The 14,223-nt window shown below is 44.8% G+C and overlaps 1 protein-coding gene across 7 annotated transcripts in view; it reads left to right on the forward strand.

Moving 5' to 3' along the window:
- CFLAR (CASP8 and FADD like apoptosis regulator) overlaps positions 1-14,223 on the forward strand; it is a 384,910-nt gene that overhangs the window by 147,291 nt on the left and 223,396 nt on the right. For 5 of the 7 annotated variants that reach the window (XR_013608637.1, XM_078680198.1, XM_078680202.1 and 2 more), the window contains one exon: positions 2,020-2,455. Coding sequence is in view for 6 of the 7 variants with exons in the window: in XM_078680198.1 (XP_078536324.1) it covers positions 2,160-2,455 (296 nt within the window). In the remaining variant the exon portion in view is untranslated. Of the gene's footprint in view, positions 1-1,973; positions 2,456-14,223 lie in introns of all 7 variants that reach the window. The other 2 variants (XM_078680200.1, XM_078680197.1) reach the window with 1 other exon arrangement.

The following is a 14,223-nucleotide window of genomic DNA, read 5'->3' on the forward strand; positions in this document are numbered from 1 at the left end:
CTCCGCCCACTCTCCGCCCATATTTTTCATTCGCTTGTCATTATCCACTGTAAACTGTGGCTGTACATTGGTCAATAGGCTCGGTAGTCCCTCATTAGTACCGCCTTGTCTCATTTTGTCACCTCCCATGCCGACAACCCCTTTACGTGTGTTGTCACGGTAGGCTTTAATTACAGCCTCCGAGCTCTATTTTCTCAAATAGCTTTGCCTTGCCTGCAACACACTCTCTCCTAACGCTATTTTATAATAAAAAATGGTAGCACAGGCGCTGGCATTTGCAATGCAATAGGTCTCGTATTTGCCAGAGTTTAAGCTATTGGTATTGTAAATTACAATGCCTTTTATTTATCTGTTTTTAAAACAACACAGACATAAAAGGCATTGTCATTTACAATGCCAATAGCTCTAACTCTTGTAAATGCGAGACCGATTGCATTGCAAATGCGTGTTTCTTTTGAATTAAGTGTGTTTGTGTTAACCATCTCTCCCTCATGTATTTCTCTCACCAGCCGTACTCCCTGTTGCTCTCTGTCACTCTGGTGCTTCTCTCCTGCCCCCTTCATGTTGCATTTGCCCTTGCTTACTTCTGCCTTTGTTTTGCTTTCTCGCCCATTTGCTCTTAACCTGGCTGCCACGTTGCTCTATTGTCTGCTTGTTCTCCCCCACGCCCCTCCTTCGTTTTACTTCTATCCCATCCGCCCTCAGTGTTTCTTCCCCCACCTGCTTCCCTCTGTGTTGCCCCACACCACCCATGCTTAAAAAAAAGAAACGCTTTTGCACTAATCATTTTTTATTTACCCATCTAGCCAGGTAAATAAAATAAAAAATGCTAGTGTCATTTTGTAGGCACGCATGTTGTGCATTTCCTTACAAAATTACTTGGCCACCGCAATATTATGATGCTGTTATAAGGTTTGTAAAAATTAGAATTTTTTGATACATGAATTGAAAAAAAGAAAATAATTTCGTAAAAAGAAAAATAAATTGTCAAAGTTAAAGAATTTTTGGGGATCACATTGAGTTGTTCTATGTGCTATCTTTATAAATATTTGACTCGAAGGATATCAGTATTGACATTCTGTTGTTGTCTACGATTATTGGGCTCAGCCGTACTGATTAAGGGCCAAAACCCTCTGCTGTTAGTAGATACCTTACTTAGTGTCATATATGGAGTGGTGGGTAACAATGTTTGTGATAGTAAACATATTACGGGTTGCTAACTGTCATTAGTTCATATAAGTTGTTTTCTTTATCAGAATAATTTTCTTTTGCTCGCTCTTTTGTATAGAGGGAGGAGTGTGCTGTCTAAGAGACCTGTACGTACGTCTAGACGGCCTGCATTCTGTGTTGTTAAGACATGGGAGGTGTTCACTTCTACGGGTGACAGTTGCTGTTGTGCAGGGGAGAGGAAGGAGGCAATCCCTCTCTTCCTATTTTTATTTTTTATTTTTCTTATTTTTATTTTCTAATCACCCTAAATCATTCTTATTTTGGGGTGCCCTTTAGGCAAAGAAATATAATTGATCACCAAATCACCAATAGTATGGCAATTGCATAGCTAATAACCTTTCAAAATGAGATTGAAGCAATGCATGCAAATTAATAGAAGTGGTGGTGTTTCATATAGGCGCCTTGTACTTTAAATGAACAGGGCAGTGATTCACTGCCCCAATTAATAACACGCTTCTCGATCAACAATTCCTGATTAATACATGTAACTCATGTGACCTCAGTTTTCCAGCAGAATTAGTAGTGCCAATAATCTGTTAGGATGCCCAAGTTATGGATTGTGTGCTACCGGAAAAGTAATTTCCTACTGCTGTAAATATTACACTTTGTTATTAATTGCATTAACTAAGTTAGAATTCTTAAAGGTTGTGTAGTCGGTTACCCGCATATTGCACAACTTTTTGTGCAGTAGATCCATTTACACACAAAATATTAAACATTAATGATTTTGTAGTATCGCTCAGGCAACTTTGTTTTCCCATCTCTGGTTATGTCTCTTCTTTTTTGCAGAACATTCTACTCTCAGGTACATCTGGAGGAGTAAAAAATAGAAGATCAAAATGGCGCATTCTGTGTCTTGGACAGTGGCACTGAGCCATCTTCCTGCAGAAGGGTTGACGGCAAGTGCAACCACCGCCTGATCACTGGGAATGACCGTGCCCAGCCGGCTGCCGGCCGCCCTCCTCTACGAACTTGAGCAGGAGCTGGACGAGGATGAAAAGGAGTCCATTAGCTACTTGTGCCGGGATGTGGCCCTCAACCTGCCCACCCGCGATGTGCGGTCCATCTTGGACACGCTCAATGAGAAGGGCCTGCTGTGTCCCCATGGCCTGGCGGAGCTGCTCTACAGGGTGAAGAGGTTTGACCTTCTTAAGAGGTTCCTCAAGACAACGAAGCCTGCTGTCGAAGCACACCTAGCAAAGAAGTCAATAGTTTCAGAATACAGGTAAGCTGCTCAGCATTCCTGAATTGCAAGCACACATTTGAACTGATATTGGCCTTGGCAATTAGCAGGAAAAATTGTTACACTGCCCACAGTTGAACATGTCACCCTGCTATGCACATATACACTCTATTAGCTCGTAAGTAGAAAGTGATGGCTGTGCTGTCATCAGAGAGAAATGCAGGGGCGAGTTAGTTGTACCGAGGCCCATCCTACCATTGGGCCAGTGCTGCAGATAGTAGCAGACACAGGGGCTTGAACTGGTTTTTGGGGGCAAGAGGATGTGTGTGTGTGTTTTCGTGTGTACACATTTGGGTACTGCACGTGTTGATCAAAGCATGGTATACGTTTTTCTAGAAAGCTTTACATGACAGCCAGGAGAGCCTATCTCACAAGTGTGAACTAAGCACAGAATCCTCAGTGCACAGTGATGCAACACAACACTCCGCATTCTATTCGAGCTGTAAATAACTTAGCTAAGTTATTTTTCAGGTTTTCCTCCAGGAAGTCTACTTTTCAGAGTCAAAACAATTAAATTATATTTTGGGAAGCCAACTGCTGAGAAGTTTAGAGAAAACCATTTGCAGATAGGCGGTAATCTCCATCAGGTTAAGAACAATTTTACTTAATAGCAAGTAAATTAAACCAAAGGATCTTCAAGTGGATCCCCACCAAGTCTAAAAAAAGACGGTCACCCACGCACTCATCAGCAGCAGACTCGACTAGTTGTGCTTTACAAGTCTCTTGATTCAAACCCTGGTGCAAGTTCAACAAAAAAAAGGAATCCATTGAACTCTTGCATTTCTCTGCTTGAGCCAATAAAAAACCGGCACATATTAAACTGAAGAAACGCCAACAAACTAGGTGTGTACAGTAGGGTGGAGTATGGTTAAACAAACATTAATTTGCTGATAAAATAAGGGAGAAGATTTGAAAATCGGGAATGTAGGAAGTGCCACATGTTTTACAGAGCTTGAATATTAACCAAGAAGCACATACAATGTATTCAGCAGCCTATGTGGCTGCCATTGTTTGCATTTCCAAACCAACCCCAACTTATGTTTTTGAAAGTTAAATGCTGGGGCTGTTGTTGGTAATTCCTTTCAACAATCCTTTAGAAAAAATGTGGTCTAGTGGTAGAGTTGCGTACCAGAAATGCAGAAATGTAGGTTTGTATTCCTGCTCCCTCGCTTCATTAAATTCTGTATTCTTGGGTACTTCCTTTTACGACCAGGTTCATAGGTCACTGGTTAGTCAAACAGGCGTACATATCCAGGCAATTCTGGTTACCTTCGATGCAAGGCAATAACATTATTCATTGATTTTAAACTGCTGTGATGCTCCTGTTAAGAGGGTTTTTTTTACTCGACAATGACTATAGCTCCCAAGTTTGAGCAGTGCTTCTCGCAGTGTTCTGTCCATACAGACTGAGTGAACAAGTGAGTGTGGTGACTGGGTCATTGGTATACATATTGCTGGTGGAAGAGAGAGTGCTCTGTGCGCATAGCCTGTCGTCCCCTAGGTGACCATGTTACACTTGGTGTAGTGGAAGTATAATAACTCCGTACTGCATGACCAGTCCCTGCAGTCGTGCACAGAGGTGATTGGCCAGGTGGACTGATTGGAATGCCTGCTGCCTGTCTGGACAGAATGTTCTGTTTGTCAAGCAGAAGAGAGCTGGGGTTAAAAAAATTGTTTTAGGTAGATGGTGCTTTGTGCCTCAAATAGTACATAGAACCCTGGGGAGAGCCTTGTCTGTAAAATTATTTGTAGAAATTGGACAAGACTGTACAGGTCAGCATTAGGCCTGTCCTGAACAGTGGTCGGTGGTCCATCAGATTGAACGCGTCCGCCTCACTATTCCGAAGGATGGAATGACCCCAGGACTGTCAGAGCTCCTAGTGAAGTAATGCTGCATGGACCAAGTCAGAAGGAACTTGCAGAACTAAAGTAATAATGTAGAGATTTTGTTGACGTCCTGTTTGACTGGCCTTTGTATGGACCACGTGGGATGCAAGTGATGCGTGTGGTTCACTGTGACCCTAGGCTTTGGTTTGGACAGTCTAGGTGGACCCTATCCTCCCTGAGAAGGATCCTCTATGTAATCCCTCTGTAGTAGGGTAAGCTGCACCCACGAAATGTACCCTCCTTGTATTTGTTCATAGGTGTGGAGCTTTGTCATTCAAGAGGACTGGGAACTGTTGAAGCACCAAGTGGCATATAGAGGACACATTGGACACAGCAACTGCTGCACCATTGATATCCACGCCCCGGGCGAAGCCATGTATTAACTGTGCCGCGCCTTCGCAGTGACTCCACGTTTGCTTGTACCAAACAGCACTTGCGGGAAGTCCTTCAGAGAGAGCAGCCTTGACCTGCTAGAACCATTCTCCCCTGTGGGCTTGAGGCACATACATGGCAGGGGGCCTGACCATCCGAAACAGCAAGCCTCTGAGAGTGACTGATAAAGAGTCATAGACAGGTTCTGGCTCACCCTTGGAGGCCTCAGTTTGTATCCATTCAGAACCGAGAATGATACATTTAAGCGTGCAGTGCTTAACTGCAAACTGCCTCTGCACAATACTGCTGTAGCTTAATAATGTTCCACATAGATCTCGTTTCTTATTTGGCGCCATATAGATCTGAGCATGGATCCGGCCAGGGTTCTTTTCCATGAGTACCTCGAAGCAGCCAAACTGCTAGGCACTACTGCAACTGTGAAGACTTTGCTGGAGTGGTGATGGTGTAAGTCTCAAACTTTGCTGCCAGTACGGGACATCACCCAGGGACACCATCTGCTAGGTATGTGTCCAGATCTCAGACCACAAGTGCGGACACAGGTCACCTCTGCACCACTTTATGCACTGACCATGTTGGCAGAGAACCTGCTTCTATCTTTTGACTGCTTCTGGCACCTGAGGGAAGGTGCAACATGTTTGCCTCCTCATCTAAAATCTGTGGCAGAGAATTTGGTGTTTGTTGACTTAAATCAACCTCTGTAACAAGGGTCTGGACGAAGAAGCTCAAAGAAGAGCATGTACATGTGTCTGCTCATTCACTGACACGCAATACTCCTACTCCTTCTGCGGTGAACTGGTGGACCAAACACTGGAAGAGGTAGGGGACCACCCAACAGTTACCCAAGCAACTCCCTCAGGTGCATCAGCAGAGCAGAAAGGAAAGTCCACACAGGTTAAAGGTGCTATGGGCGTTTTCTGTCCCCTGGATACCAAAGTCTGTACAGGGTGGACCGGTTCTGTGTACTTGGGGTACGAGTTGGACTAAGGACATTACCTCCCTGGGCCCCATATAATTTATATCAATGGAGCATCGAGATGTGTCACGTTGATTACAAATATTATAGCCCCTTGATGGGGGTCTGTAACCCCATTGATCTCTCTTAGACATTTAGTATCGAAGAAGGCTCATCGTTGAATGAAAATTGGTCTAGCTCCTCCATTGGCAGGCTCAAAGTCTGCTTAAAAATAGAAACATTTATGATCGCTTTCTTTTCGCAGCAAGCACTTCAACTTTGTTGTTTGTCTCCCTGTTTGTCATGTGAATGTTACCCAGGTATGCTAGTGATTTGAATGGGCAGTGTTGTCTGTGTGCGAGGATTGCTAATTTACGTTTGTTTATGTGGGAAGAGGCTATGAGTCACCGTGAAGGGCCTTCCTGGCTGCCGAAGGAAGTGCCCCACAATGCAGTGGGGAAGAGACACTGGAATTGCTGTGAGCTCTAGCCTGATGGTCAGTTTGTTGGTCCAGAGCGAGATCCCATTCGTGGGTGACAGGGTTTCATTGTTCTGTGGTTGCATGCTGGTCTTCTGATGGAGGTGAGCAAGGATTGTAGGTTTTATGCTAAGGCCGTATTTTGTTCCCACCAAGTGTTGGTTGCAGTAAAAACAGCATGACAGGAGTGCTTGGACGCAACATGGTGGCACTGTAGTCTGCGCGTGTGTTTGGCACACTGCATTGCGCACACCGCATTACGTCACTTTCGTACTGACTAGTGCCATCCTGTTCACCAGCACAGGTTGCACCACTGTAGTCCTGTGTTAGGACAGAGGGTACTAATACACTCTGGCCTTAAATCTTCCAGTTGCATAAGGCACCGTTATGTAAAATAAGTTGCTGCAGTCAGATCTGGTGCAATGAACAATGCAGTGCAGTGGGTGAGTAGTGCAAAAGGAGGGTTCACTGACCTCTATACACAAAATTAATTTTAGTACATGTGGTCCTGCCTCTTACTGGCACATTCTCAATCCTTGAAATTAGCTCTGCTCTATGCATTGGTGTAACTCAGAGTGATGGTGCCCCCTGCAGACTGTGTTGATAACTACGATAGTGTTCACTCTTACCTATGGCCATCCACTGATAAAACAATCCAGATTGGTATGGCAATAGCGTTCTGATCTGTTGCCAGCAATTGTGAACCTCGGTTTAATTAAATTTGGGTTCTCACCTCCTTTCGGAGCAAAGCTGGAACTATTTCAAGCCCATATTTATAAAGAGAAAAATCTGCCCCTTCTTTGGCACAATTGTGTTGATGTTTTAACAAGGGAGGTGTAATGATTGTTGTTGATATTATACATTTGGCCCTTTCTATCTTAATGAATGTCTTTTATAGAGATTTATTATATTGCTAGAATGATTGCCAGAATTCCACTCCGGGATACCCCTGTGGGTGATAGTCTCTTTACAACTGTGCATAACAACTGCGCATAACATAACATCGTATTTTAATACATGACGTATTGCTCTGTGGCAACTAAGTAATACAATAAAAAGCAAATCAGTTTTTATTCACCTCGGAAGAATGAGAGGCTGATTGGAACAGGTTCAAAGCTCACATGTCCATTGAGGCTACAGATTATCATCAGAGGAGGCATTGTTTCACTGAGCTAACATACTCATCTGTGGACCAATTGGAACTATCCGTTTTTTTTACTATCTAGAATAAAAGATAGGTTCCCTGGCCTTCTGAAATGTACCCCTGTTTTGTCTCGAGGATGGGGTAATTTGGAGGCGACGCCAGGAGAGGAGCACTGGTGGTGCAGGAGGGGGTAGTGGGGGGGGGGGGGGTGAGAGGTGGTTGAGGGTGTGCTAAAGTGCACACCGGCAATTTTTATCCTTGGCCCCTTAATAATTTGTTAGAAGTCTGGTTTTTGGTGTTTAGATTAATTTAGTGGCGATGTGTATGTCACAGTGTCTAGCAATGGCAACGCTGTGATAGATGCATGTATGTGTTAGGTGAGGTAATGTAGCAATTAACACTTGGCGCGGTCTCTTTTGGTAGTGGAGGATTGCTTTAAATGCCAAGTGATGCAAGAAAAGTTGAAGCCCAGTAATGCTGCTAGCCTCACCTTGCTGAGCATTGATCCTTGTCTCTGTGTGTCCACCCACACATCGCACATTGTGACTGGATGATCTCATGTGTGAGACTGTACCAGGCAGCGTCCTGCGGGGGTTGGACATTTCTTCACCAAGCCACATATTTCGCACGTTTCTCATGACTGATGATGAAACTTGAGGTATCTCTGCAGTCCTTTCCTTTTATGAGGTCTTCCTGGAATCCTAGGAGATAGTAACGAGCAAAGGCTAGCACGGTGACCTAGATAAAGATACCCTTGCATTCTTGTGGGCTCTTATTCGTGGTGTCTGATCAAAGCTCAAGGATGTCCTCATGCAGGAAACTGACTCTGTATATACTATACCAAAGTAAGGTATGGTGTGCACAGAGGCTAGTGTATTTACAGAGGGGCTCTATTTGTGGAGTTTGGTCGAGCAGTTAGGCTCATCAGAGGGCTGTGTTATGTATTTATTGTACACACTCAGGCAAGAAATGATTACACAAACTCAGAGACTAAATCCGAGACCGATTGTTCTGTGTAAAAAGTTATTACATTGTTCTTTTATATTAGAACCAACGGGAACTCAGTTGCAGGTAAGTAACCTTTTCAAGAATAGCAATAATACTTTTCAATATGCAATTGGAATTGTTTTGCAAGGCAGTAAAATTGCTTTACGGTACTAGAAATACTTTGGTATTGTCAATCAGCAATTGTAAAACTTAGCAATTTTAGAAAGTAAATATTTGAATTCAATGGGAGAAATGCAATCCTAAGGGTGGAACACAGTTATATGCATTAAAAGGTAAGCACAAGATTTACTCATACAGTCTTCGGGGGGTTTAGGCTAGCACTGGGCAAGAGTCGGATTGAGGTAAGTACTGCACCACCACCAGCAGCACTGGCGCAGCCAGGTGCAGAGGTCACTGGGCCCAATGTTAATCAATGGAGACTGGGGGCACTGAACAAGGTGCGGATTGCAGGTAGGTACCCGCGGTTTCAGGGCATAGGACCCGGGGTTTAAAGCAAGCACTGGAGGCCACAAGGCAGCACCAACGTTACCCCTCCAGTGGCACATGAGCCGCCGGATGCAGAGTGCAAATCCGCTTCAGACGCCCAATGCTTTTCGACGGGGAATCTCAGTTGCACAAGGAGGCTACAGTCTCGGGCAAGGAGGCCGGATAAAGATGACAAACGGCTGGGCATGTAAGTTGGGGATGTAGAAGGGGGCTTGGGCACCATCGACTGGGTTTCCCAAGGCGGGGGGCTGAGGATGCTTGGGTGCCCTTTGGAGTTGGATTTCTTTTACCGGAGCCAGTCACAAGGACCCTTCAAGATGAGGCTGCAGGCTTCTTCGTGGCGTCCAGGAGAGGTCAGCCAAAGCTGGATTCGAGGTCAGGATCGCGGGGGAGATGTCACTGGACAGGTGAGCCACTCAGACTAGGGCATTGGGTGCAGAGTGGGCAGGTGTTGTGGATCCGCCCGGATCTGGAATCTGTGAAGCTGGATTTTTCTGAACAAGGGCAATGTCCTCGGGAGATTTTTTGAAGTGTGGACAGTCTTCCTCGGGTTCTGAAAGTCGCTGGCCACAACAGGCGTTGTCTTCTTCCGCATGGTCTTTGAGCAGGAGACAGACCAGTAGGGCTTGGGCCAAATCAGTAGTCCTCTTCCAAGCCTGGCTGCACGGCCTCTTCTTTTTTTTCTTAGGTCGCAGGAATCTGAGGATCAGGGTTTAGGGGAGCCCTTAAATACTGAATTTAAGGGCGTTACAGGCACTGGCAGATGGTAGCAAATGGGCTTCTTGCTTTTTAGGGCTACTACACCCTTAGTATGTCCCCTTCATCTCAGGAGTGGGCATCCCCTAACCTTAGTGTCTAAAATGCTTCCATTCAAGATGAAGGATTTTCTAAAGAGCGGGGTCACCTCGGTCCAGGGAACCGTAAGGGTGGTCCTGGCAGAGAGGGGACACACCTCTCCTGACTACTCATTTTCCCACCAACCTGCCGCCAGAAGTGGGGCTTGGTCAGGGGGCGGGCATCTCCACTAGCTGGAGAGGCGCTGGGTAGCATATCAAAGGGCAAGAAGCCTTTGAGGCTCACCCTCCTGAATTCTGTTCCTGCTCCATCCCAAGCAGCCTTTGTTCCCGACCCACGAGGGGGTCAGAAACATGTCTGTGTGTGGCAGGCTAGTGCAGACCAGTCAGCTGGACACAAGGGAGTTGGTCCTTTTTCAGGGGACATTTCTAATGCCCTCTGAGTGCATTTTGAAATATACCCAATACTGGCATCAGCATGGGTTTATTGTGCTGAGAAGTTTGATACCTAACTTCTTAGCATTCTGTAAAGCCATCGTGGAGCTTTGAAGTTCGCAAACTTCCAGCCCACGTACTCAGTATGGCTTCACTTCACTTACAATGTCTAAGACTGGACTTAAACACTGTAGGGGCATATTGCTCATGCAGCTATGCCCTCACCTGTGGTATAGTGCACCCTGCCTTACGGCTGTGAGGCCTCCTAGAGGAGTGACTTACCTATGCCACAGGCAGTGTTGGGTAGGCTTGACACACAGGGATATATGCCATGTTGACTTAAGTTTTGTCAGCACCAAAACACAGTCTGCAGTGGCAGTGTGTATGTGTTAGTTGAGGGGTCTCTGAGGGTGGCACAAAACATGCTGCAGCCCTTAGAGAGCCATTGGTACCAGTGGTACCTTTTACAAGAAACGTACATGTGGGCCAGATGTGTGCCAATTGTGGAAACAAAGGTAAGAGTTCTGGGAAAGAACACAGGAACCTGATTGGCAGGACCCAGTGAACATTCAGTCAAAGTGCTTCAGATATCAGGCAAAAAGTGGGAGGTAACCATGCAAAAAGGGAACATTGCTACATTATGTCCCTCACTCCCCCACCCCCCAATCGTTTAAAGATTTGTTGTAGGTTGGTAGGCACAACAGCTGCGTGTGCGACATTAAACCTAGGCAGAGATATTCTTTAACTTGGCCTGGCCAAACATCTGAGCCTATATCAATACTATGGTGTTTAATGAATGCCAAAAGAGTAGCCAGGGTGGCTGCCTTGCAGATAACATCAACAGGGGACTGAAGAGATCCTAGCAAAAACTCAAGTCTCTAAGAGTTTCAGCGTAGGAATGTTAAGTTAACTGGTAAAGTGGTCGCCATCTTCCAAAAAGATAAGACCATTTTTAGGTCTCGGACTGCGAAGCGATCGCGAAGCGATCGTCACTCCGAGACTCTATTGCAATAATTTCTGCTTTCAAGGAGTCAAGGGAGACAGGCGACAAGTGATGTGCACGCACGCGTAAACTGATCAGGTCACGCGTGCTTCCTGTCTCCCATGGCTTCTTGGAAGCAGACTCACACGCACGCACGCACACACACACATACAGACCCCCCCCGCCGCGCATACACACACTCACACACACATACAGAACCCCCCTGCCCCCCGCTGCCACGCATACACGCACGCACACACATAGAGACCCCGCCGCCGCGCATACACACACGCACACACACACACATAGAGTACCTCCCCACCCGCCGCCGTGCGCACACACACACACATACACACAGAACCCCCCGGCGCTTACACACACACATCCCCTACCTCGTCTCGGCGTGTCTTCGCGCTCCCTTGCCCCCGCTCCTCTGGTGCGCGCGCACTACTGGTTTCGATTCCCGCGTCGGCTCCTCTGTGATGCGTGCGCACCACAGGTTTCGATTCCGTGCTTGTGATTTATTGTCGCCCACTGATGCAACATCTTTTAGCCCAGCCTCTCACGGTGGCGTGTCCCTGAACACTGACCGGGTTAGAGACGCTGTAGACCCCGCTGCTCGGGTCTCTTTCTTCCACGGGTGCGGAATCTGTGATCTTTGCTATTAAAAAATAAGGAAGGCTGGTTGGTTAATCAAGGTAATTGTTGCCAGTAAGTACAAACTGGAATTGACCATTTTAAAAACAGTATACGGAACTTGAATTAAATGTGCCTCACGTCACAAAACATGGATTGGCCTGGCCTATTTTCTTCAACCGTGACTATGCACACGCACACCTCGAATCACCAGTGATCACATATGGACAATGCTTCATCAGGCAGGATGTCGTAAATTACATACATTCGAGAAACGTATGTCTAATTAAAACGTGTTGCTATTTGCAGAGCTCCATAGTACGCATCTGCTCTCAGACGCTGAGAGTAAAGGTGGAATGGCAGTCAATTTACCGACCTCGGTAAAATAGAAGGCTGAGTTGGCATAAGCAGAACTCTCACAGGTCACAGCAGAGGTCCGCATACATCGAGCTGGTGCGTGTTTGAAGACTTGCGGTCAGATTTCTAACTGCAGGCGGTGACCTGAGTTGAATGATTTTGTATTTTAATGTAGCGAGTAATATGCAAATAACTTCAAAGGGGCTTTAAGTGAACTTAGTTTAAGTGAAAAATGTATGGCACCAAACGTGTGAATTGGAAGTCTGTTGAAGTTAGAGCACAGGGACTTCATACAAGAGTCTGGAGCCACTTAGACAGGAGGCAAGTTCGGCCCTTAGGTAGTTACACCAACAGGTCAGTCCTATAGGGTCTTCAACCTCCCTTTAACTGTCCCTATCTCCTCACTTCCACTCCAGAACACACACCAACATTATTACATTATTCCTTTTGAGCATTCCAGACACCAGTTCAGAAGTACAGGGAATGGGGACACAGAGGATACTAGAGCCTTCCACATTACTGCAAAAATTCACACATTTTCCTCCAAGCTGCAAACATAACCTAACATTTGTATTCGTAAAGCGCACTTTCACCCACAGGTATCTTGGCGCTGAATAACATGTTTATTGTTGCCCAAATCAATGGTACTCATTTTATCGACCTCAGATGGATGAAAGGCTGAGTGGACCCACCAGGATTTGAAGCTGTGACCATCAGGTGAAGCACAGGCCCCTGCATTGGACACATTAGTCCACTGAGCCACCAGACTCTCATAGTGCAATTCAGACTGTTCCCAGCCCCTGAAGCTAAAAGAATGGCTTGGGTGAGGTGTAGTCTTTTTCAATGCACATTGAATTAATAAACAACTGTTTACCACACACACATAAATACACACAACCACACCTAACCACACACACAAACACACACAGCCACACACACATGCACAACAACACGCAATACCACACGCACAACGACGCAGACAACCACACACACACACAACCACACACACACAATCACACACACAACCACACACACAACCACACACAACCACAACCACACAGCATCAGTGCACAATTTCACAGGCACACACACCACCAGCCATCAGCGCACACATCAATTGTTAACGCATCCACAATTAACTATTGTAGCAATCGCAGTATGGCGCACTTTACTTTTAAACATATTCATCTAAAGTGCAGCATGCCACCATTGCTACAAAAATAAATAAACATTTTTTTGGCCTACAATTTATAGCCTTTTGTTGCAGTTGGCGTTGTAATATTTATAGCTCAAACTTAATTAACCCGAGACCTATTGCATTGTAAATGCTTGTCTATATGTCAAATATGAATTCCCTTTGGGCAATTATAAGTTTAGAGACACCAATTCTTTCAACTACAACAGATATAATTCACTCATAGAGACATTGTAACTAAAGCAATGCACAGTATAACACAACAATTCCAAAAACAAATTAGACCCAGTTTACACAATTTATTAAATGTATTAAAAACAATTTAAAAAAGACATAATACAATAATTAAAATAGTTAAAATAATTGGGAACACAGATAATATACAGAAGGAACAAGAATTTCACAAAAATTCATCATAAACATTTCCTATGACTACAAAGGAGGTACAAAATAAGGATAAATATTCTACAGCAGTCAGAATATTCCTTAATCAATTTGTATTGTACTTCTCCCTCTGTTTCTTTCAACGCGTTTCAACGGACAGTTACGATATAGCCACCTTCATCAGGAATATATTAGCTGTCTTCCCAAACACTTCTAAAATGTAAGCAAAATTTATTTTAGCATCTAACAATAATACATTTAACATTCTAAAACAAATTTAAAACCATGTACATTGAATCTAAACATAGGTTGAAAAAAGAATCGCCGTTATCTAAGCATTGCTCACACCTTGACATATCACAAAATACTTCATTAATGCATCACCAATATAACAATTCATAGACATCCATCTAACATCAACATATAAAACAACATAAAAAAGGATTTCTTCACTAGGTTGATTCAGGTAGATATTCTCTGTACTCTGGGTCTTTAAATCATACATCTATTCCACAGATTATTGTATTTGTTAAATAACAGATGTACCTGGCAATAATAGCAATTTCACCTAGTTCAAACTGACCATTGGCACACCAAAGCACGAGCAGTAAGGCCATCC

The sequence above is a fragment of the Lissotriton helveticus genome, chromosome 3_1 (genome assembly GCF_964261635.1).
Source record: "Lissotriton helveticus chromosome 3_1, aLisHel1.1, whole genome shotgun sequence".
Taxonomy (NCBI): domain Eukaryota; kingdom Metazoa; phylum Chordata; class Amphibia; order Caudata; family Salamandridae; genus Lissotriton; species Lissotriton helveticus.